Below are 26,264 nucleotides of genomic sequence, written 5' to 3'. Positions count from 1 at the left end.
GCAATGTGGGATAGGGGTAGGGGCGGCTACATTGCTGTGCTTTCGTCTTACCTTGGTGTGTTGCGGCTCTGGCAGAGCTGTCGGCGTCCCCAAGACCCACGACGCTCTCTTGCTCGAGTGTGGCCGCCACCAGCTCCTCCAGTTCGGTGAGGGCAGGTGCCCTGTTGGTTCCACCTCCGGTCTGGCTGGCCTCCTTCTGGATGTCGCCCATCTTCCTCTTGGTCACAATCCTCAGGTCATACCAGCGCTTTTTGAGGACCTCAATTTCCCTGTGGGTCACTCCCACAGCATTGACCTGCGCCTGGATGGCCAGCCATATGTTGCGCTTTTCGGCCTCAGGCACTTGCAGGGATTGCCTCCCAAACAGCTTCTGGTGCTGCTTCACCACCTCCTCCACCAGCACCTGGAGTTCCTTGGGGCTGAATTTGAGCTTCCTCCTCCTTTCCCCTCCGTCTTTCTGTGTGCTCTGGCTGGACATGCTGTTCGTTTCCCGCTCGCACATGCAACTGCTCCCTGCCTCTCCTCTGCACTCCGAGCCTCTCCAGGGTCGGCTAATTATGTACACCTGCCTGGGTGTGGCCACTTCGGCTAATTGTGTACACCTGCCTGGGTGTGGGCAGTTCCTGGTTGGGTGGGCTGTCGTTGCACAGGATTAGCTGTTTCGTCAAGTCATGTGATGTTATTTACCGAATCCGTACGTACCGATTCGGTATTTTCCGATTCGGTAGATACCACCTCGGTATTTTCCGATTCGGTAGATACCACCTCGGTATTTTCCGATTCGGTAATTATCACCTCGGTATTTACCGAATCGGTGAATTCCGATTCGTCTTTACCGACTGTTACCGAATCGGTAACTGTTACGAATTTTTACCTACATGTAACTTACCGATTCTAATTTACCGATTCGGTACGGCTCGGTATTTAAGAACCGGTAAAATTTATTTACCTACATGAGGCCCACAGTGTTGGTTTCACCACACGTCATGGTGTGTTATAGCCCAAAAATCCCAAGTCTTGTGGCTTATTAAGATGCTGTTTTGCAAACTTAAAACTGTGCGGCGATCTTTTTTGCGAAGAGACTAGGTTTTCTTGTTTACCTTCACACACAAGCTGTACTAGTTCATGATTCTCTGATCAGTGGCATTTAACATATTGGCCTGATGATCCTTGAATATAGCTTTGGGGTGCTTTGTGAGCTCTAGGAGCATCACTTGCTCTAATCTTGATGTGAATTTGCTGTGGTCTACTCTTGTGTACTTTGGCTGTAGTCTTGATTTTTTTTTTCATTGTACATACTATCTTTCTCTTAGAAACTATGGACTTCCTATTGATTGGAAATGTCTTTGAAAATTTCCTACACTGATGAGCAGCAACATTTTATGTTGGTAGTGTCGGATATGTTTTGGCCAACCCATTGTGTTACCTTAAACCTCAGTGCTTCATGACAGATAAACAATTTGACAGTATGCAGGTTGTAGCACCTCCTCAGCAAGTAATCACTGGCGTGGTCACACAAGACTCTAATTACCTTCTTAAATGTTATAGAAGCGTAAAGGTTACACTTGCGTTTTCCACACTGTACATAAGATAGACTTCTCAAAAGTTATGACTTGGGTAGAACTATATAAAAGTCAGTTGTATATGTAAAACCATAGAATTCTAAGTTAGTAGACCATCTTTTTCACATAACTGTAGGTGTATCATTAATGCGTGATTCTCCACAGTCGGGTATTCAAGTCTCCTGTCAGAGCTGCATTGTGTGGAATACAGCTTTGTGGGAGTGCATCCAAGCTTGTATTATGTGTTTAGAATGTAATGATAATTCATTTTTTCATTTCACTTTTTCCTTACTTTGGAAATTTGCTTTTCCAGGCATTGACTTTGTCAGTGACATTCCAGACGCCTTTCACAGGGAGTTTGACATTGAAGTCGTTTTAAAACCCTTGTTTTGGAGCAAACATTAAATATGTGTATGTTTGAGTGTAAATGGATGTGTATATACGTCTTTAAAGGTTATTTCCCCAAATTTTTTACATTTTTTTATTTGGTCTGACTGCTTATGTCTGCGTAACCTATTGTTACTAGTTCTTTCAAATAAACTCAGAATGGGTGTTGGCTGTAGCCAGAGGAGAAGTTTTCTTATCACGCATCTTCTAGCTGCACTGTATTCTGAAAGGTTTTTTTGTATTGTTTTTTCACTTCTGCAGGATTTGTAAATGTTTGCACTTCAAATGCAAGCGCTTGACCTGCTGACTTGCCAGTGCTTTTTCCTTATGAATTGGTGAAAGTATGACATTTGATACCATGAACTAAAACATTTGCAAAGAACTAATTTCTTCAGTACTTGTTCCCATTATTTGTGGAGTGATTCACTTTTCTTTTGCTTCCAGATAAAGGATACTGGTGCCAATCTTGCCATTTGCCAATGGGGCTTTGATGACGAGGCAAACCATTTACTACTTCAGAATGAGTTACCAGCTGTTCGTTGGGTTGGCGGACCTGAAATAGAGGTATAAACATTTGTAGATGATGTGTTATCTTTCTAAAAAAAATGCTTTTGTTACTTTGGGTGTAAAATCTGTTTTTCTTGTCCCTTGTTTTGCTGGATGTGCCTTTTTTTTCTGGATGTCCTGCATGATACCTTGCCATGAGTTTATGGTCTGAGTTTTGACAGCTGCTCTGTCACTCAAACCTATTGCTAACAACAATCTAGGTAGTGTGGGCCTTGGGTCAGGACCTTTCAACCGTTGGTTTTCTTGTACAACTCTCACGCCCCCCACTTTTATTTTCTCTTACTTTCAGCTATTGCCTTGAAACTTTGTAGGCCACGTCTTCGTTTGGCCCATAAGTGTATTCATCCCTTACCAAATGCTATTGTCTGAGTGTATCTTCTGCTCTACTTGAGTGCTTGCGCTGAACTTCTTGAAGAGTTGCTTCACAATTATAGCCCTATCTGTCTATTCTTGCTGGCTCCCTTGTGTGTCTCACTTTAATGTGCTAAGGCTACACGTGTTGGCATATCAAACCCAGATCTATATGCTTGTTTAACTTATGTTTATATGGCAGCTGGTTCAGCGGTGGGGGTGCTCAGGCCCTCTTGAATTTTCTTCACTGACTCTCATTTGTCTATGCATTAGTTATTGTGAGAAAGTGGCTCTGTATATACTGTTCCCTAATAGGTACAGGGTGTACAGAGTCCACAGTCCCCCCCCCCAGAGGCTGACAGAGGTCAAAGTTAGGTATGACCTTACTCTCAAAAGTGGTAGCTTGGTCGAGCAGTAAGGCAGTACCAGAGGACAGTGTAAAGCATTTATTGTACACACTCAGTCAGCAAATGGTTTCACACACTCAATAACTGAACTCTAGGCCAATGGTTTATATATATAAAATATATGCTGGTTTTATTTTTAGAACCACAAAGGGGGTAAAAATATACTTTCTCAGCATGAGAGGTTGGATATAAATACTTTTGTCTTAAGCAATAAATTTGTGTAAACAGTCACAGTTGGTTGCAATAAACAATCCTATTTCCTAAACATAACAATGCATTGAGCTCAATGGTAAATTCAGGTTATTTGTAATAAATTACTTTTCAGATTACTTTTGGAATTCCAGGTCTGGCTCCTAGAACCAGCCTTGGGTCAGTATTCAGAATCAAGTGATGAAAGTAGACTTAATAACTTTAATGATTTTTAAATAATATTTAGCTATTTCAAAAGTTAGCACTTAGAAAATATTTCAAAGAAAACATTCAATGGATCTCTATGGCAAGAAATTCAAATTGCAGGTAGAGTACTTTATCGTTACTTTAGTAATCCAGGACTGGGTACCTAGACCCAGGACTGGGGTCCTTATCAAAAGCAGGTAAGTAATTTCGTTTGCAGAACTGGTACGATTTTAAAAGAATATTTCAAATTTGCAAAAATAGACACTTAGAAGAAATTTCACAGAAAAGCAGACAATGGTTTCCTATGGGAGAAAAATGAGTTAAAGGTAAGTATAGTTGTGAACACTTTTCAGGGCCAGGGCTGGGCACCAAGATCCAGCACTGGGAGCTCACCTAGGAGCAGGTGAGTAAATTCGTTTTTGTCACTTGGCTGATTTTTGGTGAATTTTTGCAGTTTTGAAAAGTTCACACTTAGAAGATTTTTGAAGAAAAAGCCAGTCAATGTTACCCTATGAGGAAAATGAAGTTAGCGGTTTAAGGGTAAGTACTCGACTGGCAGAGATGTAATGCACCCAGCTAGAGGGGTGGCTGACATATGCCTTGGCAGTGTAGGTGATGGACATGGTACACAGTGATGTGTGCCATGTCGACTCTTTTGTTTTGTCCTGCACCCAGACACTCAGCCTGCAAGGGCAGTGTGTGTGTAAGGGTACAGGGCCTCTGAGGGTGGCACAATGAGTGCTGCAGCCCTTAGAGGCCTTCCCTGGCCACAAGGCCCTGGGTACCTAGGGTACCATTTACTAGGGGCTGACATGTGGCTAGGGTTTGCCAATTTGGAGTTTGTGTGGTTTAAGGAAGGAACATAGGCTCTGGGCACCTGATTGGCAGGAACCCAGGGTACACTCAATCGAAGTGCATTCAGCAATTTAGCAAAAAGTGGGGGCATACTATGCAAGAAAGATGGCACTTTCTCACAGTTATGCATGCTATTTAAGGGCAGTCTTAATTCATGCAGTATGTACTTGGGTAATAACTGAACTGGGTTATTGCACAATTTATGTTGATGTGGATTTGATTGTTTTTTATTGCCTGCAAGAGCCCACTAATATCAAAAACGTCAAATGTCTATCTTTTGATATTGACGGGCGGCATTGAAAGACCTACACTGAGAACAGCTACATTGAATAATACTTGGAGAGAAACTGTAGGAATGTGCCCCCTTTTGCATGCCCCCCCCCTAACATTTTGCCAGATACCTGCTGCCAACTTGACTGCTGCAATCCTGCTAACCATGCCTCAGCACCTGTTCTTTCGCAAAACTGTATCCTTGTACCCACAATTGGCACACATGTAAATCCCTTGTAAAAGGTACCCCTGGTACCAAGGGTCTTGTGGCCAGAGAGGGCCTGTGAGGGCTGCAGCATGTATTATGCCACCCTCATTGACCCCTCACCTTAACAGACCGACCCTGCCATTGCAGACTGGGTGCTTTGGTGCAGACCAAATTGTAGAGTCGACGTGGCACACACCCCTGTGTGCCATGTCCACCAACACTGCCTGTGGCATGGATAAGTCACACCCTCAAGCAGGCCTTATAGCCCTACAGGCAAGGTACTACATACCACCGGTGAGGGCATAGCTGCACGAGCAATATGCCCCTACAGTGTCTGTGCCATTCAGAGCCATTGTAAGCGCAGTGAATTAATTTTGAATATAGGGACTGGGAGTTTGTCACTACGAGCTCTCTAGCCCCAAAAAGCCTCCTCTGAAACCTGGGAACTTTGTTACCAAACTTCTCAGCACATAAACCCACACTGATGCCAGTGTGGGATTAAATGTAAAATGCACTCAGAGGGCACCTTAGAGATGCCCCTGAAAAACAACTAGCCCTGGTGTGGTTCCTGTCTGGCTACTAGCCATCTTCCACCACCAGACAAATTTCTGAACCCCTGGGTAGAGAGCCTTCGCTCTATAGGTCCTCAAGCAAAGCCCATCCTGGGCAGAGGTGTCATGCCTCCTCCCCCAGGATAGACAGCATGCAGCAGTGGAGAAGCAGATGACCGACTTGGCCCCATCCCTACTGGCCTGTCTCCTCAGTCAGCAACCTCCGGAACCCCAGAGGACCTGTGCTGTCTTCGACAAAGACTGTCTCCTGGGAACACCGGATTTGTCCAGCAAAAAAACACCAGTCTCCGGATCCACGCAGATCCGTGACACTGCCACCCCTCTGCACCAGACACCCACTGCTAGAGTTTGAGTGAACCACTTACCCTGAGATGTCTCCCCTGCGATCCTGACCTCATCTGCACCGATGGCTGACCTCTCCAAGACCCCTCCTTGATGCCTGCAGCCTCTGTTCAAAGGGTCCCTCCAACCATTACCAGACCGAGCTAAAGAAATTTGATCCCAAAGGGCGCCCCTGCATCTTCCCTCTGCCCCCTGACTTTAAGGGGTTCAGCAAGTGGTGCCGCTCACCACCCCCCCGCAATCCTACTTACCTGTACAGCTGTTGGTCACCTTTGTCCAGCCTCCTGTTCGAAACCTGCAGCATTTCTTCCTGACGACGTCCTCCATTGGTTTACATTGGGATCACAACGCCTACTTTGCACCCTGCCACCCGAGTGCCGCTGGAGGTGCGCTCTTGGTGCCTACTTGTGGCCCCCTTTCTGTTTACCTTTGATCCCTGGGCTCTGACCCAGGAACAGCAGGTACCCATCTGTGACCAGTGCTCTTCCTAGTGCCCCCTGTCTCCATAGCAGTACATTGGGCCCAAACTCTCCTTTCACCTCTGCATTCAGCCGTCGCTGTGGTTGCACTCACTTTACCTACCTGACCCCTGCCCTGTAATACCAGCTTGAGGCTGAACTACAAAACAGAGTACTTGCCTGTAGGTCGCTAGCCTGGTTTTCCTCCGTAGGAACACATTGAACGGAAAGATTACATTGCATTGCCTATCTTTAACATTGGCAAACTCTAAAACCTGTAACTGATTGACATATACAGAAAGCTTTCTTAAAACTGTACAGTGTTTACTGCATTTACAAAGTCATATTTGTAAAAGTGCCCTCTTTCTGCATGGTTGCCCCTACTTTTTGCTGAACTGCTGATGTACTTTGTCAGAATGTGCTCTGGGCTCCTGCCAATCGGGTACCCAGGACCTTTCCCTAAAACTGCATTGAAGACAAAATCCAATTGGCACACTCTGGCGACAGGTCAGCCCCTGGTAAATGGTACCACAGGTACCCAGGGCACTGTGACCAGGGGAGGCCTCCAAGGGCTGCTGCACTTTTTATTCCCCCCTTAGAGGCCCTGTACTTTTACACACAGTGAAGAGTCGACATGGCACACATCCGTGTGCCATGCCTACAACCCACTGCCCTGGCATAGATCAGCCACCCCTCTAGCTGGGTGCACTATATCAGTGGTGAGTGTACGGGTGCATGAGCCCTGTACCCCTACAGTGTCTAAGCCAATTCTTGGACGTAAGTGCAGTAATGCAATTAAGAGTATATGGTGCTGGGAGTTTTTCATTACGAACTCCACAGTACCATAATGGCTTTACTGAAAACTGAGAAGTTTGCTATTAAACTTCTCAGCACATTAAACCCACACTTAAGGAAAAGTGCACACAGAGGGCACCTTAGAGATGCCCCCTGTAAAAGGACCGAACACTAGTGTCCAGGCTATGCTCCCCAGCTGCCACCACCAGACATGTTTCTGGACCCCTGGGTCGAGAGCCTGCTGCTCTCGGAGGTCTGAAAAAATGCACATCCTGGGACAAAGTGCCAAGCCCTCTCCCCCAGGATGGGCATGGTCCACGAAGGGGGAAGCTTCAAAGGCTTGCCGCCTTTGTGAGCCTTCCCAGGCCTTTTGCTGCTCCCAGCAACTGGTCCCCAACGGTCTGATCCCCACTTTGGGCAGGAGAACGGGCGGGAAAACCAAGTGAGGAAGGGAGGTGGGGGGCACCCAGCCAACTAGAGTGAGGCATATGCCTCCCTCCCACTGGAGAGTGGTATAATAGGGGGTGTACCCACCCCAAGGAAGGCACCCATTGGTCCCAACCTTTTGTTTACCTGTAACTCCCCTAAATCTAGTATTTAGGGGCACCCCTGAACCTTGACTCCTCAGACAAGCAACGACCAAGACGGACCGAACAGCTGTGCCAAAGCTAAGAGGAGGCCGCCCACTGACTTGGTCCCAGCCCTACCGGCCTGTCCCCACCTTGAACCTGCAGAAGCAAAACTCCGGTGTGTCCTACAGCCAGCAACCTCAAGAACCCAGAGGACCTGCCCTGCCTTCTAAAGAAAAGACTTGGTCTTCCTTGAACACCAGATTTGTTCACCAACAGACTCCAGCTTCGGCCAAATCCCAGAGTCTGCACCTGTCTCCCACCGCCCGATGAGGTCTCACACAAGATCTGGTGGTCTGACGTGCCTCGATTTCACAAATGAAGCCTGCAGCCTCTTTCTGGAGGATCCCCCCTGACTGCAACCGGAGCTGGTAAGAGAAACCCAACACCTAATGACACCCCTGCACCCGAAGCCACACGGCCTTGGGTTGGCCAACCGACTGAGTCCCAGCATCCCAAGTTACCTCTCCAACCAGTGGTCCCCTCCAGAAGATCCTCGTCCCCGAGCCTGCAGTCTTTGTTGAAACCGGAGAATCCCCATTGCAATCAACAGGGAACCAAACCTGCACCCAGCCGCCGCTGCGGGTGAACCTTTTGTGCTAAACAGGATCCACCTGTACCCTGAGCCTAACACCAGGAGCTTTGCTCCCACAACCCAGTGGCCTGCTCGTGAGAAGCCACCAACCGGAGGCCCCTTATCCCCCATTGGATAACTTTGACCCTCAGCACCCGGCCACCCTAGTGCCGCTGAGAATGTTACAAGAGTGCATTCTTGATGCTTGGGGGAACGAACCCATTTTCTAACCCCAGAAACTCAACTCCAAAGACTGAGTACCTACCTGGTAACCGTTGACTTAATTTTGCAGCGTGAATCTTTCTGGATTCACTATGCTGTGCATTATTCCGCGATCTTGTGGTTGGGTCCGGATTCGTAGTCTTTTCTTTGTTTTTTTTTTTTTTGTTTTTGTTTTTTGTGTAGGCCAGGTGGGCGGCGACGTCCACCATTTGGTGCACCTTCCGTGACGTCGTCGTGCTTCCTGCGGAAGTCCCACCTTTGGGGCGCCATCTTCAGATTCTTTTTTCCGCCATTGGGTCTGGATCGTCATCGAGAAGCTCCAGAGTTACAACCGAAGGAAGAAGAAAGAAAAGCGAGTTTCGTCGACAAATACATCGGAGATATCACAGGAAAGGAAGATATTTCATCAGGAGCGCGAAGAAAGGTAGTTCAGCGCCCTTTTCTTCGACGACCTTGGAGAATGCGCACTCGGAGGCCCTGAGCGCAATGGACAAGACGCCATTCAAGTTTTGCCCAAACTGCTAACACAAGTTCGCGCAGAAGGACCAGCATCCGGTCTGCAACCTCTGCCTACCGGTCGAACACCAGAGTAAGGACTGCAACGCCTGCTCAGCCTTCGCGCCGAAGACGCTCAGGGTGAGAGATCGGCAGAGAAGAGCCAACGCCAGCATGGATGGCAAGGGTAAGGCCCCGTCGCTCTACGATCTGGGCCTCTCCACGGACGACGAGGACAACGTCGCCGAGACAGCCGAAAACTTCACGGTCGTTGAGACCGACAAGAAAAAAGAAGACTAGGTAAGAGAATCGTCGAGCGCAAAACAAAGTACCTCAAACACGAGGTTGACTCGAGAAAATCTGAGTCTAAGTCCACGAAGGGAGCCCCGGCGCCTAAAAATTCGACGACCAAAGGGGGAACCATGGACAAGAGGCCGAGCGGATCCTTAGAGAAGGACTCCCTGGTGCCGAAAGACGCCGAAAAGCAAGGGTCGTCAAAGACAACCCAGGAAACGGGCCGATCGACGCTGAAAGAACGTTCGACGTCGACGCAAGTTTCGAGAAAGACCCGCGGTCGACGCCGAAAGCATCTCCGAGATGGAGAAAAAGAAGAGGCGGCTCGAGGCCGAAATGGAGAACATCCTTTAAAGGAAGAAGGAGTTCGACGCCAAGATGAAGGAATTCAAGATTCCAATGGTTTCATCGGCGGACGTCGTCGAGGTCGAGGACGAATTCGACACCGAGGGACTGATGAGGGATCTCGAAGAGGAAGACGAGACCTATTATGACGAGGAAGCCGAGGAAGAAGACCAACAGTCGGTCTACGGCTCGGCACCATCTACCAGCCACGAGATCGAATGGCAGGATCTCGACACCGAAAACCCGGAGGAGACCGTGGACACGTACCCTTCGAGGCCTTCGCCACCCGACGACATCGGGGTGTAAAATATGATGGTCAGGAGCGCAGCGACAGCCTTCGGCGTCAAACTCGACGAAGAGAAGCCGAAAGCCGATTTTCTCCTCAAGACCCTGCTCCCCATCCAGACGAGGAGCCAGTTCCTCCCCATGCTACAAAGCGTGATGAATCAGGGGAGAGAAGCCTTCAAGGAACCAGCGACCTGCCGGTCGATCACGCCCAGGACTGAGAAGAAGTATAAGCACTCTTCCCTGGACCCCCCTTACATCAAAGGTAGCGTGACCGCCGACTCCATCATAGCTTCCACGGCCAGGAGAAGGGCCAACGTACCAGCAACCTGGGGCCCACCACCTGATAAAGAGAGCAGGAGGATAGACCTCACAGGAAGAAAGGTCAAGAGGAACGCCGCTATGCACTGGCACATGGCCAATTCCAATGCTCTCCTCAATAGACACCAGTACCAGCACTGGGACGAGATGGGGGAGCTAGTAAAGCACCTCCCCGAAGAATACCGCCAGAGAGCCTCACACCTAGTAGATGAAGGCAAAAACATCGCCAACTCCTGCATAAAGACGGCGTTGGACGGGGCAGAGACTTCAGCAAGACTCATGGCCATAGGGGTCACCGAGAGAAGGCATGCATGGTTAAGAATCTCGGGATTCAAACCGGAGGTGCAGAACAACATCCTTAGCACCCCCTTCAACGGAGAGACACTGTTCGGAGCAACAGTTGACGAGAAGCTCACCCAGCTGAAAAAAGAAAACGAAACGGCGAGGTCCATGGGGGCCCTTCAGCTGAGGGGAATGAGGTGAGGCAACCCCTCAAGGAGACCCTATGGTAGGGGAGGAAACCAGCAGGGGCCGTCGCACCAGACGTTCCAGCAGGGTCAGCAGGGTGAAGGTCACGGACAGGGTCAACCGAAGCAAAACTGGCAGTACCAACCTCGAGGCCAGTCCTTTCGCGGGAGAGGGAACGGACGTGGCCAGAGAAGGAGAGGGGGGGGACCAGCCCTCATCAAAGTGACTCAGCACGCAGGAGGACGCCTACCCTCGACATGCCCCCAGGGGTGAGGCGCGAAACAGTAACATCGAGGGGGAGAGAAGGATCAAAAGCCTACGAGCATACAACACCAGTAGGCGGAAGGCTGAGGTTCTACCTTCACGAGTGGCGGCGTATAACCACAGACAAGTGGATACTGAACATCATGCAGTACGGATACTGCGTAGATTTGGAAAAGAAACCGCCAAACAGGAAGCCAAAGGGAAGGCAAAGATCGGCTCAAGAACTGACCCTACTCAGAGAAGAAACACGGAAGCTTCTAGAAAAGAGAGCCATAGAGCCAGTGCCGTTCAGAGAACGCAATAAGGGGGTCTACTCAAACTACTTCGTGGTCCCGAAGGTAGACGGGAGCCTCAGACCCATCCTGGACCTACGATACCTAAACAAGTTCATCAGAACGCAAAGGTTCATGATGACTTCGCTGCAGGAGGTTCTGCCCCAAATAAGACACGGAGACTTCATGATCACCGTGGACCTCAAGGATGCCTACCTGCACATCCCAATAAACAGAAGACACAAGGGACTTCTAAGGTTCAACATCGACCAGGAACACTACCAGTTCACAACCCTGGCATTCGGATTAAAATCGGCGCCAAGGGTTTTTACAAAATGCCTGTCGGCGGTCGCGGCCCACCTACGAAGGCAGGGGATACACGTCTACCCCTACTTAGACGACTGGCTGGTCAAGGCAAACTCACGCGAAAAGTGCGAGAGGCACGCAAAACGCGTAGCAAACACTCTCACGAACCTGGGGTTCTCGATTCACTGGGGGAAGTCGTCGATGGAACCGGAGCAGGTGAAGATTTTCCTAGGGGCAAAAATCAACTCCCTGAACACTACAGTGGTGCCCAGCGACAGGAGGACAGATGCCCTACTGAAGGAGACGCGGCTCTACCAGAAGGGGCGAGCTCTGACAGTGAGGTCAGTGAGCAAGATGATGGGGATGATGGCGTCGTGTATCCAGCTGGTGCCGAATGTACGCCTGCACATGAGACCATTCCAGGAATGGCTACAACAGCAATGGTCACAAGCAAACGGAAGTTGGGAGGATCTAGTGGTTGTTACGCACGCAGTGCAGGAGGAGATAACTTGGTGGAACAGAGACAACATGACAGCAGGGAGAAGCCTGACACCAACAAACCCAACAATGACCATTACCACGGACGCATCGCAAAAGGGATGGGGAGCGCACATGGACAACCTCAGAGTGAGGGGTCTGTGGGCTCCAGCAGATGCGGTTCGCCATATCAATTACCTCGAGTTGAAGACAATCCTGCTAGCCCTGAAGGCATTCCAGAGGCACCTGTACAACCAGAGGGTGTTGGTTCAAACAGACAACACCACGGCAATGTTCTACATCAACAAACGGGGGGGGACACAGTCGTTCCCTCTCTCCTCTCTGGCTCAGGAGATTTGGAGATGGGCCATACCTCTCAGGATAGATCTACTAGCAATTCACCTACCGGGGAAGGACAATGTGGAGGCAGACTGGCTAAGCAGGCAGACCTCGGCATCGCACGAGTGGGAGCTCAATGGCCAGGAAACGGAGAAGCTTTTCCGGAGATGGGGAACTCCCACAATAGACCTATTTACAACACGCCAAAATGCAAAATGCCAAAGCTTCGCGTCCAGGCAACCAGATCAGCAATCACAGGGAAATGCCCTATGGATAAGCTGGTCGAGGACATTTGCCTACGCCTTTCCACCGATACCCCTGTTGCACAGAGTGCTCGACAAGTGCAGAACCAGCAACATGACTCTGATCCTAGTGGCTCCGCAGTGGGCGAGGCAGACATGGTTCTCACAAATTCAAGAAATGGCACAAGGCAATCCGTACAGGTTCGAGAGGAGAAAAAACCTGCTCTCAATGCAAAACGGAGAGGTCCTGCACCCAGAGCCAGAAACCCTCAACCTGGCGGCATGGCTCCTGAAGACCTAGTGTTCGCACACCTAAGATTGCCTCAGAGCACTATGCGAGTGCTACGGGAGGCAAGGAAACCAACTACACAAATGCTACAGCGCAAAATGGAAGAGATTCACGGTGTGGTGCAGGAAAAAGGGCCTGCAAAACAGAATGACAAGAGACTCAACAGTGCTGAGGTACCTCACACACCTTCTAAAGAGTAACCTCTGCTCGAGCTCCCTAAGGGTACACCTAGCGGCGATCGTTGCCTACACCAGAGGTGAAAAGGGTGGAAGTTTCTTCACCACGCAGGTGGTGAAGAGATTCATGGAGGGAGCCAAAAGAATGGCCCCTCCGAAAAGGTTGCCGCCGCCGGCATGGAATCTAAACGTGGTTCTGACGGAGCTCATGAAGGCGCCGTTTGAACCCATTCACAAGGCCACTCTGCAAATGTTAACGATGAAAACGGCCTTTCTAGTGGCCATAACCTCACTACGCAGGGTGAGCGAGCTTCAAGCGCCAACGCTACAGGAACCCTACATTCAGATTCACAAAGACAGGGTAGTCCTGAGGACGGACCCACACTTCATGCCCAAGGTGGTGTCGGCGTTCCACATGAATCAGAGTATTCAGATACCAAGTTTCTTCCAAAACCCGACTACAAACGCAGAAAAGGCCTTGCACACCCTCGATGCCAGAAGAGCGGTGATGCACTACATTGAGAGAACCAAGGAACTCAGGAAGTCGAAGCAGCTGTTTGTGTCCTTTGCTACTAGCTTCATGGGTAGGCCAGTGACTAAGGGCACCATCGCTAGGTGGATTGCCCTCACTATTCAAGTCTGCCACAAACAGGCTGGACAGGAGCTAGCGGAGGGGCCCAAGCCTCACTCCACAAGGAAGAAGGGGGCCACCGTTGCCTTCCTGGCGAACACGCCCATCCAGGACATTTGTCTCGCGGCAAATTGGGCATCTGTGCACACGTTCACGAAACACTACTGCGTGGACATTCAGATGAATAAGGAAGCACAGGTCGGACAGAAGGTGCTTCAACACATTTTCAACGACCAACGCTCATCTTCCACCCAGCCACCACAAAATTAGGAAAACCGCTACAAAGTCTATGCACAGCATAGTGAATCCAGAAAGATTCACGCTGCAAAACGAATAGTTTCTTACCTGTCGGTGTAGTTTTGCAGCTTGAAGATCTTTCTGGATTCACTAGCGAACCCACCCACCTCCGCCAGGAAGATGAGGCTGGAGGAAGAGGGGGTGAAATGGAAAAGATCAAAGAAATGAAAACGTACAGAAAAATGGACAAGAAGGATTAAGCAATCGCCTAGGGTTTAAAAAAAAAAAAAAAAAGAGAGAAAGGGAAAAAAGAACCCGAAGATGGCGCCCCAAAGGTGGGACTTCTGCAGGAAGCACGACGACGTCACGGAAGGTGCACCAAATGGTGGACGTCGCCGCCCACCTGGGCTACACAAAAAAAAACAAAGAAAAGACTACGAATCCGGACCCAACCACAAGATCGTGGAATAATGCATAGCATAGTGAATCCAGAAAGATCTTCAAGCTGCAAAACTACACCGACAGGTAAGAAACTATTCGTTTCTCTCCATAGGAACATATTGACTTTTTCTCTGAGAAATGTTCTCAAGTGTGGGGTTGATTTCTATGGAAACCTGAAAAGTTAAAATTGTGCGAAACTGATTTTACTTGGCTTTTCTTCAGGAAATGTCCCAGTGTGATATCTAGGCATATCACACTGAGTAGAAAAAAACTTAAAGTAATCTAAATAATAACGAAAAACAATCTGTATAGTAATTTCAATACTTTGACGTATCTGTATTTCAAGCAACTGCATTTGAACTTGCATTCAATTGGAAACACTGCATAATATTTTAAAAAGCATTTATTTCGCTTACCTGTGCCAGGCTTGGCTTTGTTCTAGAAATAAAATAACTTAATATTTTTATACAAACAAAATTAGTCTAAGTTCAGTCTGTGTGAGACATTTGCTGATTGAGTGTGTACAACAAATGCTTAACACTACCCTCTGATACAGCCTTACTGCTCGCCCACACTACCACAAATAGAGGGTAAGGTGCTATCTACTTTTACCTCTGCCCACCTTTGGGGTTCCACTGGGCTCTGTGCACAATATACCTCCATTTTGATATAATATATACAGAGCCAGCTTCCTACAATATTCTTGAAAATTGCTAGCCTTGCAAACTGTTTCTTACCTGCACAAAGTGATTCTTGGTTCTAGTAATAAGTGTGTACAACAAATGCTTAACACTACCATCTGATCTGCCTGACTGCTGAACCACACTACCACAAAAGAGTATGGTATTATCTACTCTAGCCTCTGCTATACCTCTGGGGATCCAGTGGACTCTGTCCACACTATACCTTACTTTGGTATAGTATATACAGAGCCAGCTTCCGTAGAAACATTATCCCTAAATAGGATATCTAAGATGGTTATGCTGTTCACTGCATATGTGACTAGGCAAGCCTATTGCCAGTCACCGCTAAAAACCAAAATCCATAGATGGAAGATTTTGCATGGCACACATCTTCAAAGCAGCCTAAAGCCTCTTCACGAAGCACCTGTTCCTTCCAGTTTAAATTAACTCGCCAGCAAGGTCTAGTAAATGCTAAAAAAAAAAATAGCTCGACCTGACATTTCACTCGACATTGCAAGTGGCTTTTTCGAGGCCTGAGAATTGACTCTTCAGGCCCCCTGTAAGTCCGTAGTAAATGGTACCTGAGTGCCAAGGGCAGTGCGGCTGATGGGGTCCCTCCTAGGGACCTTTTACCTAGGCCATGCAGACTTCCATTGCAGCATGCACGGCCTGAGGCAGACAAAATGACAGTCGACATGGCACACTGCCATGCCCACTAGCACTGCCCAAGGTATAGAGAAGTCACCCCTCTAGCAGGCCCTACCAACCCTAAGGCATGATGCGCTATATCACAGGTGTGGGCATATTTGCATGAACAGATATGCCCCAACAATATTGGGGTCTATTCCTTAAGGTTGTAAGTGCCAGGGAAGCCATAGAGATTACATGTGCTGGAAACTAGAGTTCCACAGCACCATGATGGCTTCACTGAACACAGGAGTGTTTGGTACCAAACTTCTCTCAACAAACCCACACTGATGCCAGTGTGGGGTTAATTGTAACATGTACCCAGAGGTCACTTCAGAGGTGTCCCCTTAAGATTCAACAACCCAGGTGTGGTGACAGACTGGTAGTAGGCAGCCCACCACCACCAGACATGTTTCTGGACCCCTGGGTTGAGCCTCTGCTCTCTGGGACCAAATACCATGCACATTGTGGACAGAGGTGTCGCACCTCAGCCCCCAGGATGGGCACAGTGCTGAAGAAGGAAGCTTCTAAAGAGGGTGGCATAATTGTGGCTGTAGTCACCACAGGTAAGGTGCCTATTGGCCCTACCTATTACTCCCCTAAAACTCCCAATAAAAGTAGTATTTAGGTGGCTTCCGCAGTCCTAGAAGTTACATTCCTGCAACCTATGAAGAAGACGCTGTGCAGCAAAGCCTGAAGAAGGCTCCCCAGCCCTACCGGCCGGTCTCCAACTTTAAAGACTTTGCCAAGATGATGGTGCCTGTCCTGTGGCTAGCGACTTCCAGAAACCCTAGGACAGCGGCCCTGTCCAGAAGAACCCAACTACAAGGCTGCCTAATCTAGCTGGAACCACGACTCCTGCCCACTCTGCACCCAACCCCAGTGGCCCAAGTCCGAGTGGCTCACTTGTCCAGCAAAGTCTCCCCAGCGATCCTGACCTAGAGTCCAGCATTGGCTGACTCCCCCTTGATGCCACAATGACGCCTGCAGCGTGAATCCAGAAACTTCCCCCGACTGCGACCCGACCCGGTTAGAGGATTTCAAAGTCTAAAGGCACCCCTGCACCTGAAAGCCCTGTGCGTTGGTGTGCTGATATGATGGTGCCCCTACGACCCCCCTACCTCTGCTGTCGTTGGCCATCCCTCCTGCAAACTCTGCTGTGACGCCCGCAACCTGTTTGTCAAAAGCAGAATCCTCATTGAAAAGCATTGCGCGCCCAACGTTGAATTTGCTCCCTGCACCCAGCAGCCCCATGTTCTGCTGGATGTAGCCTAATCCCAAAGCTTGGCCCCTGCAACAGATTTCCATACATGCAAGCATCGCCCTACCCTTTCTTCCCCCCCCCGAGCCCCACATCTCCATTGAAACTCATTGGGACGAACTCTGATTTTGATCTCTGCACCCAGCAGACCCTGTGCCGCTGGTGGTGCAGTTTTGGTACTCACCCCGAAGACTTGACCTGTAAATGTGATACTTGCCTGTATAACCGCATTGTTTTCTGCCCTAGAATAACATTGAACTCCTCAAACTGTATTTAAGTGTCCACTTTTGAAAGTGAAAAGTATTTCAATTTAAAAACGGACTTCCCTTATTGCGAAGATCTTGGTCTCAAAATTTAAGCAAAGCTTATTTTTATAAAATTTATGTAGATCTCCTTTTGGAGTTGTGTCCATTGTTGTTCAATGTTATGTAATAAATGTCTTGCACTCTTCTGTGTTAGGCCCAAGGCTGTTCGCCCACACTACCACTAATAAAGCACTTTAGGTTTTACATTAAGCACTGTACACTTTTGGGGAACTCCTATACTCGTGGTGCAGCTGTGGAGGTACTAGACTTTGACCTCTGTTGTACCACTTGATTGGTAATTGATTTCACAGAGGAAATCCAAAATTGACTTTTCTCCAAATGTATTAAACTAGTGTTAGGGCCTTAGCTAAGTCCCCCACGGTTCAGAAGTTTAGTAAATTAAAGTCTGTAAAGTAGTTAGGGCTTGGAAACCCATATAGTTTTTGTTTTTTTTAATCTCTAATAAGACGCCATTTAAAAAAAACAGACTGATACAGCAGGGACCTCCCAGGAGCTCAACCTTGAGCCACTATGCACATCTAAGAGTGACCCAACGCAAAGAACTGTGCAACACATGGAAACTTGCTCTGGGACCTAATCCCACTAAGAGCCATCTCCAGCAGTTGCTGGCAGACCACCAGGCCATGGCAAGTCAGACTTCCTCAATGGGGAAGATAATAATGATGATTCTTAGCAGGTAGTGCAGCAGGAGGAGGAGGAAGACGACTCTGAATCCACCACTACCCCCTCAGATCTCAACACCACTGGGTGGAGTGACTCCAGTAGTATCCAGATGAGGGACAGTCTGAAGATGCAGATCTTCAGAAAATTGCCTGGATGATATCCTTGGAGGCTAAAGTCTTATCCATAGAAAAAGGAGGAGCTGAGATGGGCTTAGGGCCCATCTCTGGTGGCAGCAAAATAAATTGGGAGGTAGACTTTGACACTAAAATCCCCAAAGGGATTGTCCCTAAACGCTTTGAGGGTGATATCACTAAATGTCTCACTGTATTTGAAAGATCCTGTCTTGGTAGACTGGTCCACAGAAAACTGTGGAGTGCTATCCTGTGGGAAATGTCTCCGCGATGTGCAGGGCTAGACTCATGACACTCCATGAGAAATATTCTACATCCAGTGATCTAATGAAGGGTACCCTGATGGAGGGCTTTGGATTCAGCACTAAGGAGAAGAGGATCAGATTCAGGGAGGCATAAGAAAAACCAAACCTGGGTAGATATTGTAGTTTTCTCAGTGAAAATAATAGGTGGTTAATTAGATGGTAAAATAACAATATACATTATTTTTTTAGGGTTGTGTAATTTAATAATGAAAGTGTACCTTTTAATTAATTGTCACCAAGAGAAACTACATCAATTCCTGGTAGACCGCATACACAGATGATAATCCTGTAGAGAACACTTCAAGATATATCCATGATTGTGTTTTAGGCTGGGATTTCACAATAACCGCTATGCAGTTGTTGCTGGGTAGACCATGTATGCGATGAGTGTAAGAAAGTGGCTCTGTATATACTGTTCCCAAATAGGTACAGTGTGCAGAGTCCACAGTCCCCAGAGGTTTGGCAGAGGCTAAAGTTAGATATAACCTTACTCTCTAAAGTGGTAGCTTGGTCGAGCAGTAAGGCAGTATCCGAGGACAGTGTAAAGCATTTGTTGTAGACACTCAGTCAGCAAATGGTCTCACACACTCAAGAACTGAACTCTAGGCCAATGGTTTTGTATAAAAATATATGGTTGTTTTATTTTAGAACCAACAATAGGTATCAAAATTTCTGTAGTAGGGGATCTCTGTGTATAGTCATAATCTAGTGAATAGTCCCGCCCATGTGCGTGGACCCTATAACAGAGATACCCCTACTACAGAACTGAAGTTACAGAAAAGAAACTACTCCATACTTTCTCAGAATGAGATGCTTGCGATAAATACTTTTCAATAGGCAATAGACTTTTGAATGCAATAGTTAGTTGTTGCAATAGGCAACACAATTTCAAACACAATTATACATTGAGCTCAATGGGAATTTCTAGTTGAATGCAATTGATTACTTTTTGGATTACTTTTAATACCACAGGACTGGATCCTAGATTCAGTCCTGGGACATCTCCTGTAAACAGTTGGGTAAAAACGTTTTGGTTACAGTTGTGATTTTTAAGGAATATTATTGTATTTTTAAAGTTGACACTTAAAACGTTTTCACATAGAATCACCAATGTTATCCTATGGGAGGAAATTCACATAGCTGGTAAGTTGAGTTATCGTTACTTTTTCTAACTCCTTGTTGGATCCTGGATCCAGCACTGGTGCATCTCCTGTAAACAGTTAAAAGAAAGCGTTTTTGTTATACAGGCAATTTTTAACGAATATTTAAGCTTGCAAAATCGACACTTAGCAGAATTTCTGGCAAAAACCAGGCAATGTTATCCTATTGAGGAAAATAAAGTTATAGGAAAGTACAGTTGTAATTACTTTTCAGGGTCAGTGCTGGGCACCAAGATCCAGCATTGGGATCTCTCCTGATAACGGGTGAGTAAATTCGTTTTCTTAATTCGGCTGATTTTAGATCAATATTTTAAAGTTTCAAAACTTGACACTTGGAAGAATTTCCAAGTGAAACCAGTCAATGTTACCCTATGGAAGAAAAGTGAGTTATCGGCTTTTGGGTAAGTACTCGACTGGCAGAGTTAAGGTTCTGGGCATAGACTCAGGGGTCTCCCAGGGTCAGGTCGGTACAGTTGTTACACCCTCAGCGGCACAGGGGCAGCCAGGTGCAGAGAGAGTTAAGCCCAATGTTATCCTATGGGAGGCAGGGGGCCTTTGGTTGGTGGCTGCTGGCTAGCTAGCAGGCCACGCGACTGTCTGAGCTTGGCTCCTGGTCACTTGCTCAGGGCAAATGGGGAAGTAGATTAGAGTTGGAGGTTGCACTGCCAGTGGCACTCGGGCGGCTGGGTCCAGGGTGCTTTTGAGCCTTCGGGCGCTCAATGGATTTCAGTGGAGAAGCTCCAGGACGAACAAAGGCTGCAAGCTCAGGGACGAAGATTCTTCAGGTGCGACCACCACTTAGAGAGGTAATTTGGGTAGTTGGAGGATAGGTAGGCACCCAGGAGTTTGGCACAGTTGCCGCAGGGCGCCGGGTGGCCTTTTGGCGTCGGGAAATCTTACCCTCTGCTGGTCGCTGTTGGAGGGATCCCTGGTTCTGAGGCTGCAGGCGTCGTCGGGAGCGTCGAGGTGGGTCCTTGGGTGCTGGATTCGGAGTCAGTCGCCGGGGGGGCGTCCTTGTGGTCTTTGTTCACTCCAGCACAGGCCAGGCTTGGCGTGTGCAGGGTTTGCGGTTCCTGGCTGATGCCAGGGGCTTGTTACTTGCTTTGAGCAGCACCACTGCTCGTGGGAGTCCCAGTTAGTCAGTCACAAGGCAGTCAGGTCCTCTGGGGTTTTTGAGGTTGCTGACCACTGGAGACCCCGGGGTTTAGCAGGAGCAGGTTCAAGGGTCGATAGGGCTGGGGCCAAATCAGTTGGTGTCTTCTTCTTGTTAGCAGCTGCACGGCAGGTCGTCTTAGTTCTTGATCTTCTTTCTTGTTTCGGAATCTGGATCTGAGGAAGGAAGGTTCAGGGTGGCCCTAAATACTAAATTTAGGGGCGTTACAGGTAGGTAAAGGGAAGGGACCAATGGGTCCCCTCCCTGGGGTAGGTACACCCCCTATCCTGCCACTCTCCTGTGGGAGGGGGGCAGTAGCCTAGTCCTGATTGGGCAGGGCTTCCCATCTTCAAGATGGCGAGAACCCGGAGATGTGCTTCACCTCGCCTCCCCCACCTGAGGGGTGGGGGTTAGCAGAGGCTGGCACACCCCCTGTCCTTCCTTGGGGTTTCCGGCCAGTCTTCCTGCCAGAGTGAGGGTTTAGAACCGGTAGGGGCCAGTTGCTGAGTACAGCAAGTGGCCGGGAGAAGCTCACAAAGGCGGCATGCCTTTGAAGCTTTCCCTACCCATCCTGGAGGAGGAGACCTAGCACCTCACCCAGGATGTGCATTGTTGCAGGCCCGGGAGAGCGGATGGCTCTCTACCCAGGGGTCCAGCAACATGTCTGCTGTGTGGTACCCTAGGCAGCCCCTCAGACGACGTGGATTGTAGGTCAGGTTCAGGGGGCATCTCTAAGATGCCCACTGTCGTGCATTGTACATTAAATCCTGCACTGGCATCAGTGCGGGTTTCATGTGCTGAGAAGTTTGATACCAAACTTCTCAGTCTTCAGTGTAGCCATCATGGTGCTGTGGAGTTCGTGTTACCGATCTTCCAGCACGATCTACTCTTAAATGGCAGCACTGCACTTACAGTGCCCAGGAATGGTCCTGGGTACTGTAGGGGCACAGGGTTCTCATCCAGGGGATACTCATCAATGGTCATAATCTGTGAATAATCCCCGCCCACGTGCGGGATCCCGGAACATATAGGAAATACATATATATGCATATGTGAAAACATATGCAAGCAGCCTAAAATGTTTCAAACATGGCAATGCTGAAATTACATAGGTTTGCATTGTAGTACCCCCTAACCCATAAGGAAAAAAGGAAGCACTAAACCAATTGTCACACAACAATGCTTTATTGCCATAAAGCAAACTTGTAATTGCAGGCATTTGCCTGTAGGTTGCAGTAGAGTATCAAGAAAACAAAGAAAACTGACACCTTGCCTTTAAGGCATTAGAGTAGGGGGACCGTGCCTTTAAGACCTGCAGGAGACCCCTTGCTCCCATGATGCACCACAGGTGACAGTTAGGTCAGTTCTTTTTTCCGGCTCTTTGTATGAGGATCCTGGAGCTTGAGCTCTTCAGTTTTTTGACTGAAAATTTGGTAATTCAGATTTTTACAGAAAATTCGACATTTTCTGCCTCCTGAAAGCTTGTTCTGCTGGTTTCCTGAAGAATTTTAAATTTTTTCCAGTCAGAATGCCTGCTTTATTCAGGAAATGCCTTTCCTGTGGCAATAAGATGGCACTGGCGGATCCACATTCTGTGTATATTGTGTGTTTGCCAACTTCACACAATCCTGACCGGTGCCCCCACTGCCAGAAGTTTTCCAGGCGCACTCTGCGCGATAGAGAGCGGATTAAGCTGCATGCCCAGCTGGAGAAGGAAAGAAGCCGTCGTGAAGGCGACCATTCCTCCTTAAAACCACCTTCTTCAGCTAGACGACCTCAAACTGCGACATACCTCCTCTCCTGTCCCCAGGAAGACCAAGGTTCCAGGAGATTCGCCCTCGACGTCGAAGGTACAGTCTAAAAATCCAGGACGACTTCTGCGTCGAGATTCATCTCGACGTCTAGATTCTCCGCCGCAGACAAGTCGGCGTCGAGGCACAGCCCTTCGGGCTCGAAGGCTTAGTCCGATGAGATCCGGACAGTCTCCGTTGACGTCGACCTTGTCCGCCGCCCTCGAGGGGGTCGGCGTCGAGAGCTGCGACGACGTATGTCTCGCCACGAGTGGGTCGATCGCCGTCAAGGCATTCGACGTCGGGAAGATCAACCTCAGCTCGGCGTCATGGAACACTGGACCGCCGTCGAAGGTCGACGTCCAAGTCACCAGCTCGCCGTCAAAGGTCGACGTAGAGACCGCCGTCGAGGGCGGAGCGGCATTCCCAGCAACCAATGGTGACACAAACATCGACGACGAGACGTTCGACGTCGAAGGATAGACATGCAGTAGCCACAGAGAGGATTAGAATCAGTTCTAGATCGTCAGGAGATCGCTTATCCTCTCCAGATCTTCATATCGTGCAGATCTCTCCGGAGAAATCACCTAAGACACCAGAGAAGTTTGATCTTTCACCTCGCTGGTTGAAGAATGTGGGTACAGGTGACTGCACGAGTCCAGACTCGGACTATTCCAGCACGTACTCTCCCTCCAGGATTTCTCCACGTAGAAGCAAGTCTCCTCCTGGTAGACCAAAGTCACCTTCTCCACGACGGTCACGACCCAGGGATCGCCCTTCCTCTCACAGAAGGCCAAGATCTCCTTCTAAACACAGATCACGGTCCAGGGCTCATCACAGTGATCGTCCCCACAAGAGGCGACGCACTAGATCTCCCACCTGGTCTTCCTCCACAAGGTCCTCGGTCCGGGATTATTTTCCGACCTTTTCCTCTACACCTCCATCACGAGTTTCTCCGATTGACGACATCGCTACTTTCTCTGACGTTCTGGGCAGAGGTGTGCAGAAATTAAACATCACGATACACACCCCTCTGGCTCACACATCAATTATATTTGACACGTTACATCACCGGTCAGCACCCAGACCTTTGCTGCCATTGGTGCCAGGACTGTTGGAGCCAGCTATGGCCACATTTCTTACTCCGGCTACGGTAGGCTCTGTGTCTTCAAGAATCGCTAAGAAATATAAGGCCCCGGCAGAGGATCCCTTATTTCTGAGAGCGGACCCGCCAGCGGACTCATTTATTGTGGCGGCTGCCATGAAGTCCCATTCTGCGTCTGTCTCCTCTTCTGTCCCCCCGGAAAAAGACAGTAAGCAAATAGATTTGTGTGGTAGGAAGATGTGCAACACCTCTGCTTCCTACATGAAGGTGGCTAGTGCTTCAGCCCTTCTGGGGCATTATGATCGCGCACTTTGGGATTCCCTCTCCAGAGTTGCTGATAAACTGCCAAGGGAAGACGGACAGGATTTCAATGAAATTCTCCTTGAAGGTGGGCTTGTAGCCAATCAAATCATAAGTGCGGCTGCGGATGCTTCGGACCTCGCCGCACATGGCTACTCTCATGGCGTATGCTCTCGGCGCTCAGCCTGGCTGCGGCTAACGGCCTCAAGCCTGATGCTCAAAAGAAGATTCTTAATCTGCCTTTTAACGGGTCATCCTTGTTTGGGGCTCACGCTGATGACCAAATGAACAAGATGAAAACAGAGATGTACACTGTTAAAGCTGTTGGTCTGGAAAAGCGCAAGGAATATCGGGGGCGTTTTCGTCAGGACGACTAGCGCGCTTTTAATCAGCGCGTTCAAACACCCCAATGGTCCTCTCAGAACCAGCAGATGCCCCAGTTCCAACAAAGGGGTCGTGGCAGAGGTAGAGGAACCGCAAATCCGGAACAGCCCTCCAAACAGTGAGATCTTACTTCCTCCGCGCCAGTTTGCCACTCCGGTTGGAGGAAGTATCAGTTTTCACCTGGAAGAGTACGAAGCCATTACAAGAGACAAATGGGTACTGAATATTGTACAGCATGGCTACTTGCTGAGGTTCAAGTCTCCCCCTCCGCAAGTACCCCCACAGAGGCAGCACCTTCTTCAAATTCAAAATCGGCTTTTGCTGGACGAAGTTGCTACTCTCCTCACCAAAAACGCCATAGAGGAAGTACCTCCCCTACAAAGAAACCAAGGAGTATACTCCCGGTATTTTCTAGTTCAAAAACGAGGAGTAGTCAAAGAGTACAGACACATTCTTGATCTGCGTCTGCTCAACGGATTTGTCAAAAAGGGAAAAGTTCAGAATGCTAGCCCTGCATCAAATCTTTCCGCATCTTCACCAGGGAGACTGGATGTGTGACATTGACCTACAGGATGCCTATTTCCATATCCCTGTCTGTGAAACATCAAATTCCTCAGGTTTCAGATCTCTCTGCACCACTACCAGTACAGAGTTCTGCCGTTTGGCCTCAAATCCGCCCCACGGACATTCTCCAAGTGTATGGCGGTGGTAGCTGCCTTCCGCCGCAAACGGAAGATATTCGTCTATCCCTATCTAGACTGGCTCCTGAAGAGTTCCACTCCTGTTCGACTCCAGAGCCATCTCTCGTTCTGCCTCAATCTGCTTCAGTCGCTGGGCTTACAGGTCAACTACAAAAAGTCGGTCCTCAACCCCACTCAGCGGATTCATTACCTGGGCGCCTCTCTGGACTCCGCAAAGGCAAGCGTGTGTCCTTCGGAGGAGAGGTTATTATCCATGCTTCAGAAATGCCACGCACTTCTCCACACTGCATTCCCCACAGCCAGGCAAGTGTCGTCACTTCTGGGGTCGATGGCTTTGTGCATTTACATTGTACCCAACGCACGTCTTCACATGCGTCCTCTTCAACAAGAACTAGAGGATCAGTGGTCGCAGAGGTCCGGTCGCTGGGAAGATCTGATCTCTCTTCACCAAGCCGCCAAAGACTCCATCAGATGGTGGATGAAACGCTCCCATCTGCTTCACGGCGTCCCCTTCCATCAGACGCCTCCGACACAGTCAGTGGTCACAGATGCCTCCATGCAGGACTGGGGTGTTCATATGGACCAGCTTCAGGTACAAGGTCTCTGGGCCAATACCGAACAGAGTTATCACATAAACTTCTTGGAGCTACGAGCAGTCCATTTGGCTCTCAAATCCTTGTACCCGTCTCTTCGAACCAGCCACGTTCAGATTCAGACAGACAACACGACAACTATGTTCTATCTGAACAAGCAAGGAGGCACCAGATCACGAGTCCTATCTCTGGAAGCTCAGTCCATTTGGAGATGGCTACTGGCGAGAGGCCTTTCGATCATCGCTGTTCACCTGCCAGGGACCCTGAACGTGCAGGCAGACTGCCTCAGCAGAGACTTCGTCGAAGTGCACGACTGGGTGCTCAACAAAGACGTCGCCCAAGAGGTCTTCCGGCAGTGGGGAGTACCGGACATCGACCTTTTCGCAGACACGGCAAACAAGAAATGCCCCGTCTTCGCCTCCAGGTTTCCCCAACAGGGATCTCAGGGGAACGCACTTTTGATCAGCTGGTCGCGGACATTGCTGTACGCTTTTCCTCCTCTCCCTCTCATCTCAGCGGTGATACAGAAATTCTACAGGACCAGA

General features: G+C 48.9%; 1 protein-coding gene across 1 annotated transcript in view; it reads left to right on the top strand.

The window, feature by feature from the left end:
• CCT5 (chaperonin containing TCP1 subunit 5) overlaps positions 1-26,264 on the top strand; it is a 154,193-nt gene that overhangs the window by 46,320 nt on the left and 81,609 nt on the right. The window contains exon 7 of the mRNA XM_085606088.1: positions 2,394-2,513. Coding sequence (XP_085462214.1) covers positions 2,394-2,513 — 120 coding nt within the window. The remainder of the gene's footprint in view (positions 1-2,393; positions 2,514-26,264) is intronic.

This window comes from Triturus cristatus, chromosome 5_1 (genome assembly GCF_964204655.1).
Source record: "Triturus cristatus chromosome 5_1, aTriCri1.1, whole genome shotgun sequence".
NCBI lineage: Eukaryota > Metazoa > Chordata > Amphibia > Caudata > Salamandridae > Triturus > Triturus cristatus.
Note: the sequence above shows the minus strand (reverse complement) of the source record. Positions and strands in the feature narration are given on the sequence as shown.